At 41.6% G+C, this 27769-nt stretch overlaps 2 protein-coding genes across 2 annotated transcripts; both read right to left on the bottom strand.

The window, feature by feature from the left end:
- Nucleotides 1–497: 497 nt before the first annotated feature.
- On the bottom strand, nt 498–12937 carry LOC139380938 (E3 ubiquitin-protein ligase MARCHF2-like). The gene is made up of 5 exons (XM_071124152.1): nt 12599–12937; nt 6953–7221; nt 6448–6643; nt 5696–5905; nt 498–5573 (listed from the first exon to the last, which is right to left on the bottom strand). The coding sequence occupies exons 2-5, from the start codon at nt 7126–7128 to the stop codon at nt 5415–5417; spliced, it is 741 nt and encodes a 246-aa protein (XP_070980253.1). The 5' UTR covers nt 7129–7221; nt 12599–12937; the 3' UTR covers nt 498–5414.
- A 2474-nt stretch (nt 12938–15411) lies between these two features.
- LOC139380215 (ras-related protein Rab-11B-like) lies at nt 15412–17869 on the bottom strand. Its single transcript, XM_071122758.1, has 5 exons — nt 17722–17869; nt 16794–16989; nt 16463–16656; nt 16274–16354; nt 15412–16132 (listed from the first exon to the last, which is right to left on the bottom strand). Exons 1-5 carry the CDS (start codon nt 17759–17761, stop codon nt 15990–15992), a joined length of 654 nt encoding a protein of 217 aa, XP_070978859.1. The 5' UTR covers nt 17762–17869; the 3' UTR covers nt 15412–15989.
- Nucleotides 17870–27769: the final 9900 nt, after the last annotated feature.

A 27769-nucleotide genomic window follows, 5' to 3' on the forward strand; every position in this document is an offset into this window, starting at 1 on the left:
TATAGGTCTATCTGCCAGTCATTGGGTGTGAGTGAGACATTCTTTAGGTCCAGGAACTGTTACATTCAATATGTCCCCCCTCCCATTAGTTGTTTAGTTTGGTGTAGCCAAGAGAGAAATATAGGCCAGTGGTGGAAAATAATTATCGCATGACATGACCCTCTCATCTTTGGTGGTCTATTTTAAGTGGATTTAGAAACAAGCCTAATCTTAGATGGAGATGATGGGTTTTATAAATTGAGAATGTAACCAGTAAATTAACATGAGACATTTTGACATTTAATACATTACCTTGTGTTGATGGGTCCACTCCCCTCTTGTTGAAAGGTGAGTGACTGAAAACGACTTTTAAGGCCAAGCAACATTTTGTAAAAAATAGATTTTTGACCGAACGTGATAAGTGATACAGACAACCGTAAAGTCTGAAAGAACATTCAATGAGGGGCCAGTGTAGTACATGCAAGAGTCCGCATAATTAAGAAAACAAAAAGGAGTGATTGATGTTTATCCATACTGTGGCTTCATTTATTATTTTCTTTGCACACTTTCGTGGCTGATTGCAAGCACCAACATATTTTGGGTTTAGACATCTTTCTTTTTCCACTGCACAACATAAACATTATAGTTAAAGCTGGAATCCTTAATGGTGGAACTGCCACGTCCGTTTGCGATATTACAACAACAAAAAACGAACACTGTTTTTTCCCCAACAGACATCATTGCACCTGCGATAGAAGAGCATAACTTGTTTAACCATGCTGTGCGACTCTCCTCAGCTTCTGTGGATTCCATCTCTCAGAGTGATTAAAAACCCTGTGCTTAATGAATAATTGAACAAAAATTACAACTGATACACACATCAGCATGTTAAAAACAGTGGCAAAATTAACAAGAGATTAAAACATTATCAAACAAAAACAAGTCTACAAATCTGGTATGTTGCTCCTTCCACATACAAGCATGAGAATGCCCAGGGATCTTTGTTGCGTCTTCAAATCAAAAACAACATCTGAGGAGCAATATCCAAACACCAGAAATTGGAAAATTGTACTATATCAGTAATGCTTTTAAATCCCTTTCAAAGTCAGTGTTAGAAGACTATAGAAACAACCAAACTGTATTGATTTCCATGATAGTTTTGTGAAAGTGCCATTTGATATATAAAACAAGAATAAATGCATCTTTGGAGAAAATGACCTGTTTGAGTTAACGGTTATATAAAAGCTGGAGTAATGTGGCATGTATGTCTGAGCTGCCTTCAAAGGGAGCAGTGTTGCATATTGTTGGCAACTCACAGACTCACTTAGCAAAAGAAAACATCCTATCGTGGCCCTCTCAGACTGCACAAGTGAGCAAACTGCTATGATCCTTCATATGCACTAGCTTCTACATTATATTTCTGATTTCATTATGTATTGTTACGGTTATAGGTAAGCATTGCATTGTAAAGTTATCAAATTGCACACTTGCTGTAACTACACCCTACTTTGCAAAGTCTCCATAGCTCCAAACATGTCAGGTAGAGGCAAAAGCACCAATCAGAGACAGCATGAGACAGGGCAGTGGCCCATCACTGACAATGTAGATAAGAACTCTCTCCATGCTGAAAGATCCTGAAAGCTGTTCCACTCCACAACACACATTGACATACAGGAAAATAACCTCCAACTAAGCTCTAGTATTATTATTTAACAACAAATAGATTTTCCAGACAAGAGGATTCCTTTAGAGGTCAAATCAACACTTTACAACAACAACAAAAAGTGGAGGATACTTTATTTAAAAAAAGGGGTCTCCCAACAGGACACCACTGAACTTGGCTGACTGTCTGTCTATGCTGTTCAAGTTTAGAGGATGACTTTCCTATTTCGTTTACTGTGACTGGAGATCACAATTTTTCAGGTTGAAACTGATTTCAGAAAGTCACTCCCATAACCAGGATTCTCACAGCTGCATAACACTTATACAGCTTAGCTGTCCCACTGCAAAGCCCTTAAGGTGATAAACCCTCAGTCAAACCTATGCATGAAGCCTACAGGTACTGGAAGAGTTGAACCTGCACCTACAAAATAAGCAATACACAGGAGTATGATTGCCATGAAGGGATTATAACAAATACTACTATCATAGAAATAAATTAGCGTCAAATCTAGGCCTAGGTTTTTGGCTTCTGTGGACCATAATTTGAGCTTTCTACTGAGGCTATTTGCATTCAGTCTCTCTCCTATTCAGGCCAGTTAACATTCAGGGTCAATACTTTTACGTTCAACCATGGACAACACTATGATTAACAATATATATATATATATATACACAAATGTGCAGAAATTAAGCTGGGCTAAGACAAAGGGGGTTCTGAAGCGACCATACAGTGTACAAGGAAGAAAGTAAAATATATAAACTGAACAAAGAGGAACTCAAACCAAACACCCATACACAGTTGAAGTCGGAAGTTTACATACACCTTAGCCAAATACATTTAAACTCAGTTTTTCACAATTCCTGACATTTAATTCTAGTAAAAAATCCCTGTCTTAGGTCAGTTAGGTTCACCCCTTTATTCTAAGAAAGTGAAATGTCAAAATAATACAGAGAATGATTTATTCAGCTTTTATTTATTTCATCACATTCCCAGTGGGTCAGAAGGTCACATACAGTCAATTAGTATTTGGTAGCATTGCCTTTAAATTGTTTACCTTGGGTCAAACGTTTCAGGTAGCCTTCCACAAGCTTCACACAATAAGTTGGGTGAATTTTGGCCCATTCCTCCTGACAGAGCTAGTGTAATTGAGTCAGGTTTGTAGGCCTCCTTGCTAGCACACACTTTTTCAATTCTGCCCACAAATTTTCTACAGGATTGAGGTCAGGGCTTTGTGATGGCCTCTCCAATACCATGACTTTGGAAGTATGCTTGCGGTCATTGTCCATTTGGAAGACAAAGCTATAACTTCCTGATTAATGTCTTGCGATGTTGCTTCAATATATCCACATCATTTTCCATCCTCATGATGCCATCTATTTTGTGAAGTGCACCTGTCCCTCCTGCAGCAGAGAACCCCCACAACATGATGCTGCCACCCCTGTGCTTCACGGTTGGGATGGTGTTCTTCGGCTTGCAAGCCTTCCCCGTTTTCCTCCAAACATAACGATGGTCATTATGACCAAACAGTTCTATTTTTGCTTCATCAGACCAGAGGACATTTCTCCAAAGAGTATGATCTTTGTTCCCATGTGCAGTTGCAAACCGTAGTCTGGTTTTTTTATGGCGGTTTTGGAGCAGTGACTTCTTCCTTGCTGAGCGACCTTTCAGGTTATGTCGATATAGGCCTAGTTTTACTGTGGACATAGATACTTTTGTACCCGTTTCCTCCAGCATCTTCACAAGGTCATTTGCTGTTGTTCTGGGATTGATTTGCACTTTTCGCACCAAAGTACGTTCATCTCTATGAGACAGAACGCGTCTATTTCCTGACCGGAATGACGGCTGCGTGGTCCCATGGTGTTGTACTTTTGTTTGTACAGATGAACGTGGTACCTTCAGGCGTTTGGAAATTGCTCCCAAGAATGAACCAGACTTGTGGAGGTCTAGAATTTTTTTTCTGAGGTCTTGGCTGATTTCTTTTGATTTTCCCAAGTAAAGAGGCACTGAGTTTGAAGGTAGGCCTTGAAATACATCCACAGGTACACCTCCAACTCAAATGATGTCAATTAGCCTGTCAGAAGCTTCTAAAGCCATGACATAATTTTCTGGAATTTTCCAAGCTGTTTAAAGGCACAGTCAACTTAGTGTATGTATACTTCTGACCCACTGGAATTGTGATACAGTGAATTATATGTGAAATAATCTGTCTGTAAACAATTGCTGGAAAAATTCCTTGTGTCATGCACAAAGTAGATGTCCTAAATGACTTGCCAAAACTATAGTTTGTTAACCAGAAATTTGTGGAGTGGTTGAAAAAAAACGAGTTTTAATGACTCCAACCTAAGTGTATGTAAACTTCTGACTTCAACTGTATATTCATGAAAAGATCCAAACAGGTGATAGTAACATGGCCAGCCCTATAAATCTGTGTTTTTGCATATCTCTCTTGTCCAGAGGTCAACTCATGCATTTTAATGCTGTGGTAGATGGGTGAGAACAGTGCCTACACTGGTCTTGCTCCACACACTAGGTTCTACTGTCAAGGTACAGTTGACATCTGTAGACGTCTGAGACGAGACATCAGTCTGGTCGCCTGCATATCAGAAAGGGAATGCAACTGCTACAAAACATGAAGTAACATCAATTAACCAATCTATGCTCTTGCTGCATGTGATTACTAGCAAATGTTATGACTACACAAAAAAACACATAATATTTAAAAGCATTTCATTGGTCTATCGTCGTAGGAGAGCAATGAACTAGCTATTGAAGAGTGATCTTGACCTGCGCTACTACTTACTTTCCGTCAACCACAAAAAGTTTGAACTTCATGTTGGTGGAATATACATTTCCATAACGTTATTTTTTCTCTCATCAGTGGCGTGTAGACCTACCTACCTAGATCAGCTCACTCTATGTGGTGCTAATAGTATGAGAGACCTCTATACTCTAGGGAGGAAACCCAGTTCAACATACTAACTAGTAACACCAGATTAATGGGAGCTCAACCAACCTCTCGTACAATCCCCCCCACCATAAAAAATGAACAGTACATGCATGCAAAACTGTGCATGTTGGTAGCAGTCTCATCACGTACTGTGAGAGGAAACCGTGTCCAGTGTTTTATTGCACAATCTCCATCTTTATGAACAAAATTCCTGCTCACACCAAGGAGGAAAACAGATGAAGCTGAATTGAAGGGAGTCAACTGGCTTGCGTAGCAATGTCATAAGCATCTATAATCCCCCCAGTCTAATAGCCTTTGGCTGGTAAACAGGAATGAAAGCTTTAAGCTTCTTACTTCTACACTCAGTGGTTAGGGAACCAACCGCTGGATGGATCGCCGTAGATCAGCATCAACGATCCATGCTACACTTTTAGAGACGGCTGTGAAGGAAATTAGGGAGGAGAAAGTGGGAATTGTCCACTTAAACACTAGAGGGTTTGGTCTTAAAGCTTGAATCCTATGTTGTCCCTTTGCAGCGCACAGCGGAGACCCATCCAATCAACTGCCCTTTTCCAAACCTTCAGAAACACCATACTGCACGGTAATCACTGGTCTCTTAAAATACTGGTTTCTTTACCAGATCACAAAAAAAACCACCATCAGAGGCTCAGACAACAAAATAAAAAAGAAGTGCTGACGATGATGACACACATAGGTAAAACGGATTTTAGAAAAGGAGCTTGGGCTCTGGATGGAGACGTGCTTTTTCATTGAGAACCTCCAGCACCCAAAGAACACCAACTTCAAATCTTCCCACCTTTGACCTCATACTATAGTCTCGTCTGCTGTTTTTTTCAGCAGCTTGGTGGAGAGCAAGGAATGCTGGTTAGAATGCCGCCCCTTTGCGTCGGGAAGGAGGAGGCGTACTTTCTGATGGGTTCGTCTCCACTCAGAGTAGAGCTGACAGTGGTAGCGGAATGATACCTGCAGGAGAGAAGGGTAGAGAAGAGGATAGACTAGAGAATATTAGTGTTCATCCAAGCTAAAAACAAAGTTAAGGTTAGGATTTGGGGAGAGCAGCTGATCCTAGATCTGTGCCTACTCACCAGAGTCCAGAGGACGTAGATTGTGAAAAGGGCGATGGTGAGGGCGATGAGGCCCAAGGCCTCCAGTCTGCTGTTGAAGTGCAGGTGATCTTGGGCTCCCCTCAGACACAGCCAGCCAGAGATGGCTGCCAGGGGCGTGATTAATAGGAAGCACACCATGTCACAGAACAATGTGCGCTTCTCGTTACGAGGGCCCGGGTCCCGCAGCCACTGTGGAAAGAGAAGCGAGGACAGAGAAGAAAGAGAAATATGTACTGAGCCTACATGAGCACTGAGTATGCACATGCACTATAGCCAAAACAGGGGACACTGGAGGACTCTGCTTTTCTTCTTCTTCAGGATTTGGTTTATTGAGATAGCCATTAGTAGATCAAGGGTTAAACTTCCTGGGTTTCTTCATCATTCATTACATAAACACATGATGGCACATAACAAAAAAATAACAAAGAATCCCTAACCCTCCCAAACTACATTTCTGTTGACATATTCAGGATGTAATATGCATGAGTAATACACAACTAAGTCAACAGATCTACATGTTGGTGACCCATGAGCAAGGCCAGAAATTATATTTCAACACATAAGTATTGCAGCTACCAACAAACACAATTTTTGCATTGAGGAATCTACACAAGCAGAAAGAGAAAAAAAAGTGAATCATGCTCATGTGTTTTGACATAACATAAGCAGAACCACACACACAGAGGCAGGCAGAGGAGAACAGACAAGCTAAAGGCATTGACCTTTGTTACCTCTGTGAGGGGCTTGGGCCTGCGCTCAATGGTGAACTCTGTGTGGCACAGCTCACAGTAGCTGGTGTTGGAGGAGGAGAGCCACTTCTCCAGGCAGCTCTTGTGCACCGTGCCCAGAGTCCCTGTGCAGTTGCAGGGGGACAGAAGCCCCTCGCCGTTGGCCCCCTCGTGGCAGATCCGGCAAATTGGCCCATCGCTGGAGGAAACAGGAAGAGAGAGGTCCTGAACAGGGTACTCTGACTGGGTTTACTTACTACAGCTTGCTGGATGCCACTTGGGCTAACATGTCACTGTCTTAACAGCTAAGCTAATTCTCATACATGCCGAGGACAACTGTGAGAGTGAGACATTATCTTTCTGGTAACACCCACACTCTGACACATACTCGCATACACTTTCACGGGTTCCAGATATGACTAGGATTACTACTATAAAAGCCCTGAATATTTCATAAATGCTTAATTCTGAAAGTAAGAATTTGTTCAGGAGTTTTCAGTCATAGTACCTCTGTGTGCTCAAAGGTTTGATGACGGTGGAGAGCAGCCGCCCATCTTTGGCTGTGACCTGGGTGACATACTGCGCTCTGCAGTTATCCGACTCCTCCACGCTTTTGGACAGGCCAGCGTTGCCAGTGCAGTCGCACAGGGAGCCCGGGAGGTGGCAACAATCCCCCGTCGTCATGGTTACACCGTCCAGGGGTCAAAAGTCAGGGGTCAAAGGGATTATGGGGGAGCAGACTCAGCTCCCTCAGGTGAGAGCAGTTAGGCCCAACGACTGAAGAGCGATAGGATGGAGTTAGGACCTCATTCACCATACAATACACTACAGGTTACTTTACAGAACTTATTATGAGACAAACAGTGAGAGTTATAATATATACACTACCGGTCCAAAGTTTCAGAACACCTACTCATTCAAGGGTATTTCTTTATTTTTACTATTTTATACATTGTAGAATAATAGTGAAGACATCACCACTATCAAATAACACGTATGGAATCATGTAGTAACCAAAAGAAGTGTTAAACAAATCAAAATATGTTTTATATTTGAGATTCTTCAAATAGGCACCCTTTGCCTTGATGACTGCTTTGCACACGCATGCAATTCTCTCAACCAGCTTCACCTGGAATGCTTTTACAACAGTCTTGAAAGAGTTCCCACATATACTGAGCACCTGTTGCCTGCTTTTCCTATAACTCTGCGGTCCGACTCATCCCAAACCATCACAATTTGGTTGAGGTCGGGAGATTGTGGAGACCAGGTCATCTGATGCATCACTCTCCTTCTTGGTCAAATATACCTTACACAGCCTGGAGGTGTGTTGAAGCATAGTCCTGTTGAAAAACAAATGATAGTCCCACTAAGCCCAAACCAGATGGGGCGGAAGGTAGCCTAGTGGTTAGAGTGTTGGACTAGTAACCAAAAGCTTGCAAGATCGAATCCCTGAGCTGACAAGGTAAAAAAAAAGGCCACTGTTCCTAGGCCGTCATTGAAAATGAGAGTTTGTTCTTAACTGACTTGCTTAGTTAAATAAAGGTAAAATGTTTAAATGCTGTGGTAGCCATGTGCTTTGAATTGTAAATAAATCACAGACAGTAGCACCAGTAAAGCACCCCCTGCCACGATTGAATGGACCAAGGTGAGTGTACATTTTTCTTTATTTGCAAATGTCGCCAACAAAACAATAATACAATGAAAATGAACTACCAAAAGGAAAAAAGGCTGCCTAAGTGTGATTCCCAATCAGAGACAACGATAGACAGCTGTCCCTTATTGAGAACCATACCCCGCCAAAACATAGAAACAAACAACATAGAATGCCCACCCTGACCTAACCAAATAGAGAAATAAAACGTCTCTCTAAGGTCAGGGCGTGACACCCCCACACCATAACATGCTTTCCTCCTTCATGCTTTACAGTGGGAAATACTATGGTTTTTGCAACTGCACTTGAATAAACTTTAAAAGTTCTTCAAATGTTCCATATTGACTGACCTTCATGTCGTAAGTAGTTTCTCTTTGCTTACTTAAGCTGTTCTTGCCATAATACGGACTTGTTATTTTGCCAAATAGGGCCATCTTGTGTATACCACGCCAACCTTGTCACAACACAAGAAATTCCACAAATTAACTTTTAACAAGGCACACCTATTATTTGAAATGCATTCCAGGTGACTACCTCGTGAAGCTGGTTGAGAGAATGCCAAGAGTGCGCAAAGCTGTCATCAAGGCAAGGGGTGGCTACTTTGAAGAACCTCAAATATAAAATATATTTTGATATGTTTAAAACTTTTTTGGTTACTACATGATTCCATGTGTTATTTCATAGTGGTGATGTCTTCACTATTATTCTACAATGTAGAAAATAGTAAAAATAAAGAAAAAGCCTTGAATGAGTCGGTGTTCTAAAACTTTTGAACGGTGGTGTATAATAATAATTTTCTTTGACCAACATTAGAACACTGAGCTGTATGAGGCCTAAATGATGGCAACATGAAATAGAATCTAAACATTTTTCAAAACAGTGATAATTTTTTTTGAATATAGGGGGAAAATAATGATCTTCTTGTGTGAAAATTCAGTTGAGCCAATTTGCCAAAACACAACACAGCTACTTCTAAAGAGCAACCTCTGTATGAGCAGCAGGGCACAAGAGAGTGATAAACAGCTGTCATCATACAGTGCATTCAGAAAGTATTCAGACCTCTTCCACTTTTTTCACATTTTGTTACATTACAGACTTATTCTAAAATGGATTAAATAAAACAAATTTACTCATCAATCTACACACAATAACCCACAATGACAAAGCAAAAATGTTTGCAAATGTATTAAAAATAAAAAACAGAAATACAGTGCCTTGCGAAAGTATTCGGCCCCCTTGAACTTTGCGACCTTTTGCCACATTTCAGGCTTCAAACATAAAGATATAAAACTGTATTTTTTTGTGAAGAATCAACAACAAGTGGGACACAATCATGAAGTGGAACGACATTTATTGGATATTTCAAACTTTTTTAACAAATCAAAAACTGAAAAATTGGGCGTGCAAAATTATTCAGCCCCTTTACTTTCAGTGCAGCAAACTCTCTCCAGAAGTTCAGTGAGGATCTCTGAATGATCCAATGTTGACCTAAATGACTAATGATGATAAATACAATCCACCTGTGTGTAATCAAGTCTCCGTATAAATGCACCTGCACTGTGATAGTCTCAGAGGTCCGTTAAAAGCGCAGAGAGCATCATGAAGAACAAGGAACACACCAGGCAGGTCCGAGATACTGTTGTGAAGAAGTTTAAAGCCGGATTTGGATACAAAAAGATTTCCCAAGCTTTAAACATCCCAAGGAGCACTGTGCAAGCGATAATATTGAAATGGAAGGAGTATCAGACCACTGCAAATCTACCAAGACCTGGCCGTCCCTCTAAACTTTCAGCTCATACAAGGAGAAGACTGATCAGAGATGCAGCCAAGAGGCCCATGATCACTCTGGATGAACTGCAGAGATCTACAGCTGAGGTGGGAGACTCTGTCCATAGGACAACAATCAGTCGTATATTGCACAAATCTGGCCTTTGTGGAAGAGTGGCAAGAAGAAAGCCATTTCTTAAAGATATCCATAAAAAGTGTCGTTTAAAGTTTGCCACAAGCCACCTGGGAGACACACCAAACATGTGGAAGAAGGTGCTCTGGTCAGATGAAACCAAAATTGAACTTTTTGGCAACAATGCAAAACGTTATGTTTGGCGTAAAAGCAACACAGCTCATCACACTGAACACACCATCCCCACTGTCAAACATGGTGGTGGCAGCATCATGGTTTGGGCCTGCTTTTCTTCAGCAGGGACAGGGAAGATGGTTAAAATTGATGGGAAGATGGATGGAGCCAAATACAGGACCATTCTGGAAGAAAACCTGATGGAGTCTGCAAAAGACCTGAGACTGGGACGGAGATTTGTCTTCCAACAAGACAATGATCCAAAACATAAAGCAAAATCTACAATGGAATGGTTCAAAAATAAACATATCCAGGTGTTAGAATGGCCAAGTCAAAGTCCAGACCTGAATCCAATCGAGAATCTGTGGAAAGAACTGAAAACTGCTGTTCACAAATGCTCTCCATCCAACCTCACTGAGCTCGAGCTGTTTTGCAAGGAGGAATGGGAAAAAATTTCAGTCTCTCGATGTGCAAAACTGATAGAGACATACCCCAAGCGACTTACAGCTGTAATCGCAGCAAAAGGTGGCGCTACAAAGTATTAACTTAAGGGGGCTGAATAATGTTGCACGCCCAATTTTTCAGTTTTTGATTTGTTAAAAAAGTTTGAAATATCCAATAAATGTCGTTCCACTTCATGATTGTGTCCCACTTGTTGTTGATTCTTCACAAAAAAATACAGTTTTATATCTTTATGTTTGAAGCCTGAAATGTGGCAAAAGGTCACAAAGTTCAAGGGGGCCGAATACTTTCGCAAGGCACTGTACCTTATTTACATAAGTATTAAGAACCTTTGCTATGAGACTCGAAATTGAGCTCAGGTGCATCCTGTTTCCATTGATCATCCTTGAGCTGTTTCTACAACTTGATTGGAGTCCACCTGTGGTAAATTCAATTGATTGGACATGATTTGGGAAGGCACACACCTGTCAATATAAGGTTCCACAGTTGAGAGTGCACGTCAGAGCAAAAACCAAGCCATAAGGTCGAAGGAATTGTCAAATCTGGGGAAGAGTACCAAAAGAAATGTCTGCAGTGTCCAAGGTCCCCAAGAACACAGTGGCCTCCATCATTCTTTAACGGAAGACATTTGGAACCACCAAGACTCTTCCTAGAGCTGGCTGCCTGGCCAAAATGAGCAATTGGGGGAGAAGGGCCTTGGTCAGGGAGGTGACCAAGAACCCAATGGTCACTCTGAAAGAGCTCCAGAGTTCCACCTTCCAGAAGGACAACCATCTCTGCAGCCCTCCACCAATCAGTCCTTTATGGTAGAGTGGCCAGACAGAAGCCACTCCTCAGTAAAAGGCACATAACAGCCCGCTTGGAGTTTGCCAAAAGGCACCTAAAGGACTCTCAGACCATGAGAAACAGGACAAGCCTATGAATGTCCTTGAGTGGCCAAGCCAGAGCCTGGATGAGAACCCAATCGAACATCTCTGGAGAGACCTAAAATAGCAGTGAAGCGACACTCTTCATCCAACCAGACAGAGCTCAAGAGGATCTGCAGAGAAGAATGGGAGAAACTCCCCAAATACAGGTGTGCCAAGCTTGTAATGTCATAACCAAGAAGACACTGGGCTGTAATCACTGCCAAAAGTGCTTCATTAATACTAGGTTTTGAATATTTACGTACATGTGATCAGTTATTTAATTTAATACATTAGCAAACATTTCTAAACCTGTTTTTTCTTTGTCATTATGGAGTATTGTGTGTAGTCTTTTCTCAATTTTAGAGTAAGGCTGTAATGTGGAAAAAGTCAAGGGGTCTGAATACTTTACAAATGCACTGTAGCTATCCTCACCCAAATAGGCTCGCTGTCTGTATGGGATGAGTCTTCACTACTAAGAAATGCACTGACATGACCGAATTAGATTTTTTTTTTGTTTAACCATTTCAATTTGTACTGTTGATCTCAAAGCCAACATTAAAAGCTCGAAAACCATTGCATTTTTACAGTAGACACCATTGTCTAACTCTAAATGAGTTGGAGTATTCAAGTCTAACAAATAGCAATATATTTTTTTGTAAATCAGGAATAATAATCCTGATTTGATAAATCAATTAGTGGTTACTACAAGCAACCCGAGCTAGGTACATAATGCTTGGTGTCGAATCCCGACAACACTGAAATACAGACACAAACCCCCGACAGGACACATCTGGATCATTTGGTCAACCAGCTGTTTAACTTGCTACAGTAGCTTGCTAGCGCAATATAGACCACACTAGATACCATACTGCTTGCTACATGGAAAATTACGATTATGATTGCATGTGTTCACATCAGTATCGTTGATTTAAGCTAATGCCTTAACGTTACTATGAAAATTGTCTAACGTTATTCGGCTAGCTTTATCATGTTAGCTAGCCAGTTAGCTATTTATGTTAGGCAGCCGATCGAGACGATATAAAAAAATGTATTACTCACAGCATTCCTCCTTTTTTCATTTTAACATGTAATATGTGGCGTTGTCAATATATAAAATACTCATTGGTACTTCCTTTCGGATAGCTAAGTATCTTTGCCAGTTATCGTCTTGCTGACAAACGACAACAATAGCATTTTCTTTGGTAGCCTCCTCACGGTCGTCACACAGCCACAAAGTCATAAACCCCGCCTATTCTACAATTTGTTTTCTTAAAATCAGATGTTAAACCTAACATTAACCACTGCTAAAGGTATGCCTAATCCTAACCTTAAATTAAGCATGTTTTAGTTCTGGATTTTGAAAATATAGCCAATTTCGACTTTAAGGCTGTGGTAACTAGTGGAAACCCTCCACCGACGGCGTTTCCGCTCAACAATACAGGGGTGCGTTTGTAAATAAACTTTGGAGTGCCAGAGAGCGCTCTGGGCGTCCAGAGTGTTGTCAGATTGTCGGTTCGGAAATTCAGAACTCGCACTGGACGCTCAGGCGGAGGAGTAGGGTTGATCCGAGCGTCCTGACCTCAACGGCAGTCAAGCACCCAAGCTAACTGGCTAACGTTGGCTAGCTTGCAAGTTACTTCCAGACACATGAATGAACACCTCACTCTGACAATTCCCCATACAGTATTTATTTATCTTGCTCATTTGCACCCCAGTATCTCTACTTGCACATCCATCTTCTGCACATCTACCATTCCAGTGTTTCAATTGCTATATTGTAATTACTTCGCCACCATGGCCTATTTATTGCCTTTCTCCCTTATCTCATTTGCACTCACTGTACATAGACATTTTGTTTTCTTTTGGTCTGCTGTATTATTGACTATGTTTTGTTTATTCCATGTGTAACTCTGTTGTATGGGTCGAATTGCTATGCGTTATCTTGGCCAGGTCGCAGTTGCAAATGAGAACTTGTTCTCAACTAGCCTACCTGGTTAAATAAAGGTAAAATAAAAAATACGTTTTTACTCCCCCTAGAGCTGGTTGGGGTGTTTTCATGTGATCTAGAGCGTTGGTGACTGTAACTGTGCTACTGGCAACAATTTAATTACGCTTTTTTTGCCTACGTTTACTGACACCGGCCATATTCTGTCTAGTTAAAGGTGAAATAAAAACATTATTCAACTGGTGTTGAACGTTCGTAAATTCATCAATTATTCAGCGCCCTGGCACGCAGACGAACGCTCTGAAATCGGCAAAGATAGCCAGAGCGAATTTACGAACGCACCCATAGTTACCTTCCTCGCCAATTTGGCTTGTTTTCTGCTCCCGATTGATAGGCTACAAAATGTAACATATAGAAAAATATCTCACCCATTTGTATGTGAAATAAAACAGATTGATGTACAGTTTTTTTTTGTTCCATATGGAAGAGACCTTTATTTAGTCAAATATACATTAACACCAGACGCAAGCACATATTTTGTATGACAATGTAGGCCAACCCACGTTGAATTCACCCCGAACAAAAAGCGACGTAGCTATATTTACATAGTGGATTTAATTAAACTAACACCTTTAAAAGACCTGCTGGGATTCAGTATGTCTTGTATGAGAGTAGTTGAATGGGGGGTATCGTTCATGTGCATAAATCATGGAAAAAAACTATTTTGAATGATTAATTGAAAGTAATTAATATAAAGCTAATCAGGCATATCGTACAAAAATAAAATTTCAGACATTTTTTCAAAGTTGCACAATATCTAATGAACACTTCTGGTGAGCATATACAGTATAAGTAAAGTATTCAACGTTGCATAAGGCTACCATTACATTTCAGTGCACTTTTTTTTGGCATCCGTGCATTCAATTCTTCAAAATCTGTAAATAAGTCTCAAATTGCTCTATAAAGTTGGATTTGAGATGATATTGGTCCTCCTACTGGTAGGAGATATGTAAACATGCATTTCTGTATCAAGCTTTCAATGGTATGCTATACATACACCACTAGAAATTATGTAGGACATTTTCAGCACTTAATTACAAGACTTGAGGAGTTATTTTTGTTCAAAGAAAATGTCTGCCAACATGACATGAATTTGGTTTATTTCCATTTCAGTGTTCCTTGATGAAAAGGCAGATGAACCAATTTGTTTGATTTAGAAGTTGGATGTGACATAAAATTATATACGTAACCACACTCCAAAAAGGCAATTCTACTAGAAAGGGGAGATAAGGCATTATAGCCAATCATACAAAGGCAACCTTTTCATAAATTCCACTGTCAACTCAATTTGACTAGAGAGAAGCAATGAGAGCATCCTCCACCCTAGATATTGCAGTGTTTTATTAGAACCCCCCCACCCAAACAAACCAAGCTAAGTGTTGGGATTTAAAGATGTTAGTCATTCAGAATCAGTTTACATGGCGAGTTGCATTGAAGTGATCGACAGGACAACCTTCATATTCACTTTGAATTGTAGTCTGACTACTGGATCAGGTCATAGTATAATCTAATGACAGAGAGAACACTTTGAATTGTAGTCTGACTACTGGATCAGGTCATAGTATAATCTAATGACAGAGAGAACACAGTGAATTGTAGTCTGACTACTGGATCAGGTCATAGTATAATCTAATGACAGAGAGAACACAGTGAATTGTAGTCTGACTACTGGATCAGGTCATAGTATAATCTAATGACAGAGAGAACACAGTGGCTGCAGCTAACAGTGAAACAAAGCACATGAAACATGATCCCGGATTGGTAAATCCAATCTTCACCAATGTGCGTCTCTGCAAGTTTATCTTTTAGATCGTTTCAGATTTAAATTGATTTCAGCCACACTTTGGTGTATCTGTGAACCACAGGCTTAACAAAAAATAAAAATTCACAATTTTCTGAAATGTATCAGATCAGACAAACTTTGTCACTACCCACATCCCTGTTATTGCTCCTTTCAGGCCACACTCAAGACAGGGACTCTAAGGACAGCAACCAGAAGCTTGTTTTATCTAAAAGGGATACAGCTTGTCAAAATTTACTTTTTGTAACAGGTTAGGAGAATTGGGTTAAGGTTTTAAGAAAGGGGTTAGATAAAATGCTAAATATTTCAACCTTTGATGTCAATTGACAAGCTGTAGCTTATCTTGATATGACCCAGAAGTTCAGGACAATCTGATCCCTCACCAGTCCTTCTACAGGATTGGGTCACATGATCAGAGCCTGAATAAAAAAAACAAAATCATATCACTTAGTAAAAGACAAGTTGAGGTTAGAGGATAGCATACAGACAAACATGAGAAAAGTGAAAAAGGAATGTTATCTAGAAAGTCAAGGTTTCTAGGAGACTTCTAAAACACATGGAGGAAGAGACAGCAACAGCACAACACCCAGGAGAAAAGCAGATGAAGAGAGTGAGGAGTGGATGTAGGATGGTGGTATTGAGGGTCACAGGCTTTGACAGCACGGTAGTTTGTTTCTTTGCCCATCGGTGGAGGGGGGGACACTGATGTCCACTACATTGTTGCCTGGAGACTCGTCATGTGCTGATCTGTCAGCTATCTGCTTTTGTGATACGATTCGGTGGATTTCTGTGCAAAAAAGGAAGTTTCCATTACTCATTAAATATTTACCTAATACAGCACCTACTGCATTCATTCGTTAGAAATCACACAATTTGACTTAAAACAAACTAATGTAAATAGTCTTGAATAGTGGCTCCTGTCGCTTACCTGTGAGGATGTTCTTGAATGCCTCTTCCACATTAGTGGAATCCAAAGCTGATGTTTCAATAAATGATAGCGTATTCTTCTCTGAGGGATAAAAATACAAATATTGAGTTGAGACAAACATGGGTGGCTTTTTAACCATCTCTGTCCCCAGAGTGAGCTCTCTCCTCCAGTGGTATTGTTGCAGTTTACCTGCAAAAGCACAAGCCTCATCTGTGGGCACTGCCCTGAGGTGGCGCAGGTCACTCTTGTTGCCCACCAACATGATAACGATGTTGTTATCAGCATGATCCCGGAGCTCCTTCAGCCAGCGCTCCACATTTTCATAGGTGAGATGCTTGGCGATGTCATACACTAGGAGAGCCCCCACTGCCCCCCGGTAGTACCTGATTGGGACAGAGCAAGCAGGTCAAAGGTTGTGCGATTCACAGAAGCATTTTTTCAGGATGGTTTCAACACTATCCAAATGCGTTGGTTCCGTAAAGGGCAGGTTACAGGAAGACGAGCACCCTCCTCCACTCACGCTGAAGTGATGGCTCTGTAACGCTCCTGTCCAGCTGTATCCCAGATCTGGGCCTTTATTGTCTTGCCATCCACCTGGATGCTGCGGGTGGCAAACTCCACACCGATGGTGCTTTTGCTCTCCAGGTTGAACTCATTCCGTGTGAAACGGGACAGCAGGTTACTCTTCCCCACACCAGAGTCTCCGATCAGCACCACTAGCAACAAAATAGAAAAAACATAAGCACTGCCGTCTCACAGTGGAAAAGATGAGGGTTCAGCAGTGACTAGTACAGGATACATTTGTTTAGATTCAACAATGTCTAAATGAAGCCCAAAACTACTGAGCAGGTTTCTCCTGGTAGCTTGTCTGATGATTGGTGCTGATACTTAGGCAAAGTTATTTGAATCTAAGACAGAGATAAGTCGTCAGTCATAATTGTTATTCATGTCAGACAAGTGGTGACCAAGCTAACATTGCACAAGAAACGGTCTGCAATCTTTGGTCAGCTGGTGGTAATGGATAGCCTAGTTAACACAGTGCCAGCAGTGGCTTTGGCTTATACCATCCCAGCTGATTGTCAGACATTACATTAGCTAGCTAGTTAATTAGTTAGCCATTTGTTTTCAACTCCATGATATTAAAACTAACCATCTACAAAACGTTGAAAAGTAGTTAGCTTAGTGACTTTTTCTTTACATTGTCTGAGTGTAGCTAGCTAGTAAACTAAAGGGTGATGAGACGTTTAGCAAGCTACCGATTATGCCGCAGATAACCGCTTATTTGATAGCTAACAGGTTACATAGTTGGCTATCAGCTAGCTAGTTTGGCTAACGTGAACGTTAGCTAGCTAGGGAGACTTCCTCTCCTTTCAACTTCAACTAACGTTACTGCGAAAACATGTACATGTAAACTTTGACTACTACAACACATGTGGGGCGTGTCTTACCTTTGAAAAGATAGTCGTATTCGTCGTCTCGGGTTCCCATTTTGAAGATTTCCCACTTTATGAAAGTACTTTACTACAAAAGAGAGCCTCCTAAATCCGTCTCGACCACTGCTCCGACCGGCAGTAAAACAGCCTCCAAAGGGAATATGCACATGAGCTGAGGGACAACTGCTTTGACCAATTAGAGGTGTATCTCTGTTAATTGATAGATACATTGACAAGTAATATCCTTCTCCATTTAATATTGACCAATGGCCATAGGTAGGGCCGTGATCAGAGGAAAACTGATAGCTTCCCATCATAGGTATTTATGAAATCTACATTCTAAAAAATGTGGATTGAGCAATAATCTTTTCCACCTTGTGAGTATTTCTGTCCATACATGCATTTGATGGTTTATGAAGGAGAGCTTATTATTGAAAATACAAACTAACAAAAATGGACTAGAATCAATTATTTATTTGCCATGAAATCATTCTGATTATTTTAACAATTCTCATATTGTCAGGTACTGGGATTTCCCTCAGTTGTACAGTAATTCAGTGGTCCCAAATATTTTAGCTGCTGTTGCTATGACGTCCGAAGTAAACCCTTGATACTCCTCTGGAATTCAACTAAGAGAAACAAAAATTCATAACTTACAATTTAGTGAAGAGTTCAGTTCATAGCTAGTCTAACATTATTAATCAAATAATTTGGTCGGACAAAAAAACAGAACAAGAAAGGGGAAACACTGGCCTACTTCTGTCACAATGAAGGCTCTAGGCTTTGATTGTGTCAAAGGCAGAAAGCAAAACAACAACAGGATATGATGCCATACAATTAGTAAAATATTCCTATTTTTAACTCAATGGTCTCTTTTATAAGTTGGTGAAATGTTGTCCTATTAAAAAGTTCCATTGTTTTTCAGGGCATTTCTACAAAGATGGTCAATGGACATCTACATACGATTTTCTTTGTGATAGCTTTACATGATTGGTTTTTACCTGACTGGAGGTTCTTCAGTCTTTTTTGGACTGTTAGTAAATGCTGCATGCCTTCAGAATCCTTCAACCCACAATGGGCGCTATGCCTAATCTTTTTCTCCCGTCCTTCAACCCACAAACGGTCTACTACAACTAAGGGAGCGTAACAAGACTAGTAGCAATACATTGAATATTGATAATTTTTAGTCTGAGTAACAGTGCCGTGAGCAAAATATACCAATGTGTACTGGTCATCAATTGTACATGATTTACAATAAAACAAAAGGATGAGTCTCACCAGTTTTTATGCCTTTTTCTCCCATTCCTTGCTCTTGTCTAACACCTGCATCCAGTCTTGCCTCCTCTGGTCATCTCTCCCAGCCTCCTTCTCCAGGACGAAGTGCATGTTAGTTCTCAGGTTGAAGAACCCCTCCTTCAGGCCACCCATGTGGGGGGTGAAGTGCTGCGGTTCCTTCTCCAGGCCACAGACCAGTCTGTACCTCAGAAGGTCTGCCTTTATGTGGTGCTGTACATCTGCCAGGTCCTTCTGATGCATCCTCAGGCTATTCAGGGCAAACTCCCTCTACTCAATTTGGGTTCTCAGCTTCTTTCTGTCAGAGTGGAGAGAGAGGGGATATAAGGGAGCTATATCATGTACAATCAGGGGCGGCAGGTAGCCTAGTCGTTGGAGCGTTGGACTTGTAACCGAAAGGTTGCGAGATAGAATCCCCGAGCTGACAAGGTCAAAATCTGTCGTTCTGCCCCTGAACAAGGCAGTTAACCCACTGTTCCTAAGCCGTCATTGAAAATGAGAATCTTCTTAAAACTGACTTGCCTCGTTAAATAAATGTACATTTGATTTTTTTTATCATTGGCTAGGGTCACTGTTGTATCTTCATTGTTTTAATCTGTTTTTATTTGTATCAATAAAGGACAGTGTGTGTGTGCTTATGTTAACCTGAGATCCTTGATAGTGTCTTGCAGCTCTTTCTCATATCTAACGGATCTCTCAAGCTCCTTGTTTGCTTTTGACTGCTCCTCCAACAATTGAGTGTTCAAGGCAACAACTAACAAAGCCAATATGAAATCAGGATTATACAGTGACAGGGAAACATCTGATATAATCTTCAACATTATGCACTCACTCTGGCTGTGCAGCTCCTGCTCTGTTGAAGACAATTTCTTTGTAGCTCTGTTCAGTTTCTGTTGAAGCTTCCCCACCTCCTTTACATGCCCAAACTCAGTCTTGTCCAGTGCATCCTGCAGAATCTCCACTTTCTCCCTGGCATTCTGAAGACCTGAGGGTCTGGATGTTCTTCTCAAAGGAAGCCAGGTTCTGTTGCAGAGACTGGGTCCTCTCTTGGGAGTCTCCAAGGATTTTCTGCAGACTTTGGCCTCTCTTCTCAGACTCCTCCAGGTCCTGCTGAAGGGACTGGAGCTTCTTGTCAGAGACCCAGAGGATTTTCTGCACACTCTGAGTCCTCTCATTGGAGCCCATGAGATTGTGCTGCAAAGACAGGACCTGTCCCTCAAACTCCTTGAGTTTCTGCTCCATGGAGTATACCTTGTCCTCAGACAGCCTGAGGCTCTGCTGGAATGTGAGCTTGGAGCTCTTGTTCTCCTGCTTAGCAGAATGGAGGGACAGGTGGAGGCTCTTGATCAGTCTCTTGTCGGCTCTTGGTATCTCTGAACTCCAATGTTATGGCATTGTTCTCAGAGAGTAGGCGCGTAAGGTCGGATGAGATCAGGTAGCTCTGCACGTCATCCTTCAGTCAAACACAGCACAAAGAATAAATACAGGATCGTCACACATGACTATGAATATTATCCTCCGGCGCCGACAGAGATGGCCGCCTCGCTTCGCGTTCCTAGGAAACTATGGAAACTATGCAGTTTTTTGTTTTTTTACGTGTTATTTCTTACATTAGTACCCCAGGTCATCTTAGATTTCATCACATACAGTCGAGAAGAACTACTGAATATAAGATCAGCGTCAACTCACCATCAGTACGACCAAGAATACGCTTTTCGCGACGCGGATCCTGTGCTCTGCCTTACAAACAGGACAACGGAGTGGATCCCATGCAGCGACCCAAAAAAACGACTCCGAAAAAGAGGGAAACGAGGCGGTCTTCTGGTCAGACTCCGGAGACGGGCACATCGTGCACCATTCCCTAGCATTCTTCTTGCCAATGTCCAGTCTCTTGACAACAAGGTTGATGAAATCCGAGCAAGGCTAGCATTCCAGAGGGACATCAGAGACTGTAACGTTCTTTGCTTCACGGAAACGTGGTTTACTGGAGAGACGCTATCCGAAGCGGTGCAGCCAACAGGTTTCTCCACGCATCGCGCAGACAGGAAAAACATCTTTCTGGTAAAAAGAGGGGCGGGGGCGTAAGCCTTATGACTAACGTGACATGGTGTGATGAAAGAAACATACAGGAACTCAAATCCTTCTGTTCACCTGATTTAGAATTCCTCACAATCAAATGTAGACCGCATTATCTACCAAGAGAATTCTCTTCGATTATAATCACAGCCGTATATATCCCCCCCCAAGCAGACACATCGTTGGCTCTGAATGAACTTTATTTGACTCTTTGCAAACTGGAAACCATTTATCCGGAGGCTGCATTCATTGTAGCTGGGGATTTTAACAAGGCTAATCTGAAAACAAGATTCCCCAAATTTTATCAGCATATCGATTGCGCAACCAGGGGTGGAAAGACCTTGGATCATTGTTACTCTAACTTCCGCGACGCATATAAGGCCCTGCCCCGCCCCCCTTTCGGAAAAGCTGACCACGACTCCATTTTGTTGATCCCTGCCTACAGACAGAAACTAAAACAAGAGGCTCCCACGCTGAGGTCTGTCCAACGCTGGTCCGACCAAGCTGACTCCACACTCCAAGACTGCTTCCATCACGTGGACTGGGACATGTTTCGTATTGCGTCAGACAACAACATTGACGAATACGCTGATTCGGTGTGCGAGTTCATTAGAACGTGCGTTGAAGATGTCGTTCCCATAGCAACGATTAAAACATTCCCTAACCAGAAACCGTGGATTGATGGCAGCATTCGTGTGAAACTGAAAGCGCGAACCACTGCTTTTAATCAGGGCAAGGTGTCTGGTAACATGACCGAATACAAACAGTGCAGCTATTCCCTCCGCAAGGCTATCAAACAAGCTAAGCGTCAGTACAGAGACAAAGTAGAATCTCAATTCAACGGACTACAGGAAGAAATCCAGCCCAGTCACGGACCAGGATGTCCTGCTCCCAGGCAGACTAAATAACTTTTTTGCCCGCTTTGAGGACAATACAGTGCCACTGACACGGCCTGCAACGAAAACTTGCGGTCTCTCCTTCACTGCAGCCGAGGTGAGTAAGACATTTAAACGTGTTAACCCTCGCAAGGCTGCAGGCCCAGACGGCATCCCCAGCCGCGCCCTCAGAGCATGCGCAGACCAGCTGGCCGGTGTGTTTACGGACATATTCAATCAATCCCTATACCAGTCTGCTGTTCCCACATGCTTCAAGAGGGCCACCATTGTTCCTGTTCCCAAGAAAGCTAAGGTAACTGAGCTAAACGACTACCGCCCCGTAGCACTCACTTCCGTCATCATGAAGTGCTTTGAGAGACTAGTCAAGGACCATATCACCTCCACCCTACCTGACACCCTAGACCCACTCCAATTTGCTTACCGCCCAAATAGGTCCACAGACGATGCAATCTCAACCACACTGCACACTGCCCTAACCCATCTGGACAAGAGGAATACCTATGTGAGAATGCTGTTCATTGACTACAGCTCGGCATTCAACACCATAGTACCCTCCAAGCTCGTCATCAAGCTCGAGACCCTGGGTCTCGACCCCGCCCTGTGCAACTGGGTACTGGACTTCCCGACGGGCCGCCCCCAGGTGGTGAGGGTAGGCAACAACATCTCCTCCCCGCTGATCCTCAACACTGGGGCCCCACAAGGGTGCGTTCTGAGCCCTCTCCTGTACTCCCTGTTCACCCACGACTGCGTGGCCACGCACGCCTCCAACTCAATCATCAAGTTTGCGGACGACACAACAGTGGTAGGCTTGATTACCAACAACGACGAGACGGCCTACAGGGAGGAGGTGAGGGCCCTCGGAGTGTGGTGTCAGGAAAATAACCTCACACTCAACGTCAACAAAACTAAGGAGATGATTGTGGACTTCAGGAAACAGCAGAGGGAACACCCCCCTATCCACATCGATGGAACAGTAGTGGAGAGGGTAGCAAGTTTTAAGTTCCTCGGCATACACATCACAGACAAACTGAATTGGTCCACTCACACAGACAGCATTGTGAAGAAGGCGCAGCAGCGCCTCTTCAACCTCAGGAGGCTGAAGAAATTTGGCTTGTCACCAAAAGCACTCACAAACTTCTACAGATGCACAATCGAGAGCATCCTGGCGGGCTGTATCACCGCCTGGTACGGCAACTGCTCCGCCCTCAACCGTAAGGCTCTCCAGAGGGTAGTGAGGTCTGCACAACGCATCACCGGGGGCAAACTACCTGCCCTCCAGGACACCTACACCACCCGATGTCACAGGAAGGCCATAAAGATCATCAAGGACATCAACCACCCGAGCCACTGCCTGTTCACCCCGCTATCATCTAGAAGGCGAGGTCAGTACAGGTGCATCAAAGCTGGGACCGAGAGACTGAAAAACAGCTTCTATCTCAAGGCTATCAGACTGTTAAACAGCCACCACTAACATTGAGTGGCTGCTGCCAACACACTGACACTGACTCAACTCCAGCCACTTTAATAATGGGAATTGATGGGAAATGATGTAAATATATCACTAGCCACTTTAAACAATGCTACCTTATATAATGTTACTTACCCTACATTATTCATCTCATAGGCATACGTATATACTGTACTCTATATCATCGACTGTATCCTTATGTAATACATGTATCACTAGCCACTTTAACTATGCCACTTTGTTTACATACTCATCTCATATGTATATACTGTACTCGATACAATCTACTGTATCTGCCTATGCTGCTCTGTACCATCACTCATTCATATATCCTTATGTACATATTCTTTATCCCCTCACACTGTGTACAAGACAGTAGTTTTGGAATTGTTAGTTAGATTACTTGTTGGTTATTACTGCATTGTCGGAACTAGAAGCACAAGCATTTCGCTACACTCGCATTAACATCTGCTAACCATGTGTATGTGACAAATAAAATTTGATTTGATGATTTGATTTGATTTATCCTATAGCAGGGATCATCAACTAGATTCAGCTGCGGGACAATTATTTTTTTTAAGCTGATTTCCTGATGTTTTTTTTACAGTCTATTATGTCGAACAATGAAAATTCCACACACATTTCTTTCTCCAACTTTTTTATTTATTATTTTGCTCAGAAAACTTGGCTGGCCAAATAAAACCATTCTGCCAGTTGGGGAACCTTGTCCTATAGCCTTACATCATAGGGCGGCGCACAATTGGCCCAACATCATCCGGGTTAGGGTTTGGCCAGGGTAAGCCTCCATTGTAAATAACAATTTGTTCTTAACTGACTTGCCTAGTTAAATAAAGGTTAAATAAAATAAATTTAAAAAACATCAAAAACCACAGTCCTAAATCAAAAAGGCAAACACTTCAGTACCTACCCAGTTTTTTGTAAACGCTCATTTCAAAAGGAACTCTTGGAGGGAGGGGGTATGTAAGATAATGTGTTTGTCCTGCTGGTCTTTCCTGTGACAGCTATCCTCCAATGCTGATGACTTAGTCACCAATTTGCATGCATCTGAATGAATTTGATCCAAAATAGGCTGAGAACATAAAACATAACACGCTATTGTTTTTCAGGCAGATTCCCACAGCAGATCACAGAGCCATGGCCAACTAATGAATACTAAAACCATAAAAACAATTTAAACAGTGATTTGCAACTATGCATCATCAATCATTATCATACTGCACCTTCATGTGGGCATGGACCATGGCTTCAACTTCTTTGTATGACATTTTGGACCTGTCTATTTCATCATGAAGCTGTCTTGTTATAACATTGTAGAATTCTAGAAAATAAAAGAGTGAATTACACCCTTTAATATTTTAGAAAAAAGAAAAATAGGAATTTGTTGAACCTGTCTCCAAAAAAAAGGCCCAAATCAAGACAGTGTTTGTCCTACCACTGGGTTGATTTCTCTCATCACTAAGAACTCCAGATGCTGGACTTGAGCATCTACTATTGCCTTCATTTGACATTTTGTCTCCAAGACCCTGGAACAAACCAGACACAGTTAAATAAGATATTTGCTACTGAACATGAGAGGACAACAAACCTTGCAAGACAGGTCCTCCCATGTGGGGAGAGTTTTAGTGAAGTCTCCATTGTCCATCATCATGTCAAAAGAGGGTGAAAAACCCTCACTATAGCTATAGATTAAAAAATGTGACTTATAAATCATAATTTTTAAACAAATAATGGATGTGCTAGATTTCAGTATTAAATGTGCTAGTCCTCAGTGGCGGTTCTGAGGACTAGCACATTAGAAGTTATTGATGTCATCGTTTTCTTCACTGCATTGCAGACATTAGCAAGCAAAAGACCATGTTCAAAATCATCATCTTTGCCACTGTCTAATAATGGATGTAAAAAAAGAACAATAGCAAAAATCAGTTATGTAAAAATTATTTCATACTCCACATTTAGGGGGGGGGCACAAGGGGGTCCAAAATGGTTGTCCACAGTGCCCCTGACATCAATAACTTCTAAAGTAATTGGCCCCTCTAACAGTACAACCCCCCCCCCCCCCCGCCACTGCTAGCCCTATAAATCATAAAATATAATTAGCTAGCTAACCTTTCAAAACGTAGCTCTGTTGTTCTCCAAGGGAACCCGACTTACGATTTGAGCGTTCTATTCGTTCATTCCCGCCCTCTGGCTCTGGCACTTTGATCATGAGAACGTCTCAGTGATATTAATAGACACGTTGGTATTCGTATTTTTTTTATTGACATGTAAATTAAGAGAATGACATACAATTGAATCATCCCAGCACTTTGACCGTTTATTTTAGTTACATTTTAGTAATTTATCAGACGCTCTTATCCAGAGCGATTTACAGTAGTGAATGCATTGACATAAATAGACATGTTGGTATTCGTTTTAAAAATAATTTAGTTTTACTTAATTTGTTTTTCCGCAACTTTTTATTGACATATAAATTAACAGAAGGACATACAATTTGAATCATCCCAGCGCTTTGACAGTTTATTTTGGTTACATTTCAGAAATTTATCAGACACTCTTATCTAGAGCGATTTACAGTACTGAATGTATACATTGTCTTACTGGTCCCCCGTGGGAATCAACCTAAAACCCTGGCGTTGCAAGCCGCATGCTTTACCAACTGAGACACACGGGACCAGACATTTGACAAGACATGTTAATGTCACTGGTCTCAGATATATAGCTCAATGTTTTAATGAAATGGCACTGTCACAGGGCATATTTTCTCTTATGTAAAACATTCAAGCAAAATACCAATGAGAAAATTCAATTTAAAAAGACAATCAAAATAAAGATTATATAGCCACAATATGGGCAGGTAACGGTGCAAACAACTGTTGAGAACATGTATTACGTTTCACTAGAACAGACAAATGAAGGATCAATACATGTCAAAATATTTCATAAGAACCTCATAATTTTGACATAATAAAACCATGATTGCATAACATATTTCAACACTTTCCTACTATTCAAGTGTATCGTTATAGCTGTAGGCCTCCTACTTAGAAGTGTAACCACCAGTCTAGCAATGAACTTCATTTGTGGTTTAGCATTATAATCAGCTCAGTTGACAAGTGACTCACTGGTAACCTCAGAAACGTTTCTGCAGTGATGAGGACCAACTACAGTAACATTTTCCTGAGTGTTGTTATGAAACATGTCCTTTACCTCCCTCATTCACCAGCACTGCTCAGATAAGATGTCATAAATCAAATATGTTTTTAGGTACTGTGCCTTGAACATCATGTTGCTATTCTCACCAGTTGAAAAGTTGAATTCTATACTAATCAGGTCAATATGCTTCTCTTAAAATGTATCTTCTGTGTGCTTTATTGCAAGCTAAGGGGAAAAGGCCACACGAAAATCAAGCACATCACAATGAAGATTGTTTTTCACAGCATACGCTGAACAGTAGCACGAGAGACACATGGAGGGAATTCCCTGCTTGCCAACATCAGCTATATAGACATGGAATTACACAGACACACATAACTTTGGAAACATGGGCAAATACTCTATTTCATAGACATATAACTGCTTTATTGAGTCCAAACATACAGTCCACTCACACACACACACACACCTATTTATCCTCATGTATAAATAGATGAATATACACAGATATACAATGCATTTGGAAAGTATTCAGACCCCTTCACTTTTTCCACATTTTGTTACGTTACAGCCTTATTCTAAAATTGATTGTTTTTCCTCATCAATCTACACACAATACCCCATAATGACAAAGCATAAACAGGTTTCGACATTTTAGCAAATATATTAAAAATAAACAGAAATAACTTAAGTATTCAAACCCTTTGTTCAAAATTCAGATCAGGTGCATCCTGTTTCATTGATCATCCTTGAGATGTTTCTACAACTTGATTGGAGTGACCAAGAACCTGATGGTCACTTTGACAGAGCTTCAGAGTTCCTCTGTGGAGATGGGAGAACCTTCCAGAAGGACAACCATCTCTGCAGCACTCCACCAATCAGGCCAGACAGAAGTCATTCCTCAGTAAAAGGCACATGACAGCCCGCTTGGAGTTTGCCGAAAGGCACCTAAAAGACTCTGACCACGAGAAACAAGATTCTCTGGTCTGATGAATCCAAGATGGAACTCTTTGGCCTGAATGCCAAGCGTCACATCTGGAGGAAACCTGGCACCATCCCTACGGTGAAGCATGGTGGTGGCAGCATCATGCTGTGGGGAGGTTTTTCAGTGGCATGGACTGAGGGACTAGTCAGGATCGAGGGAAAGATGAACGGA

This window comes from Oncorhynchus clarkii, chromosome 1, assembly GCF_045791955.1.
Source record: "Oncorhynchus clarkii lewisi isolate Uvic-CL-2024 chromosome 1, UVic_Ocla_1.0, whole genome shotgun sequence".
NCBI classification, from domain to species: Eukaryota; Metazoa; Chordata; class Actinopteri; order Salmoniformes; family Salmonidae; genus Oncorhynchus; species Oncorhynchus clarkii.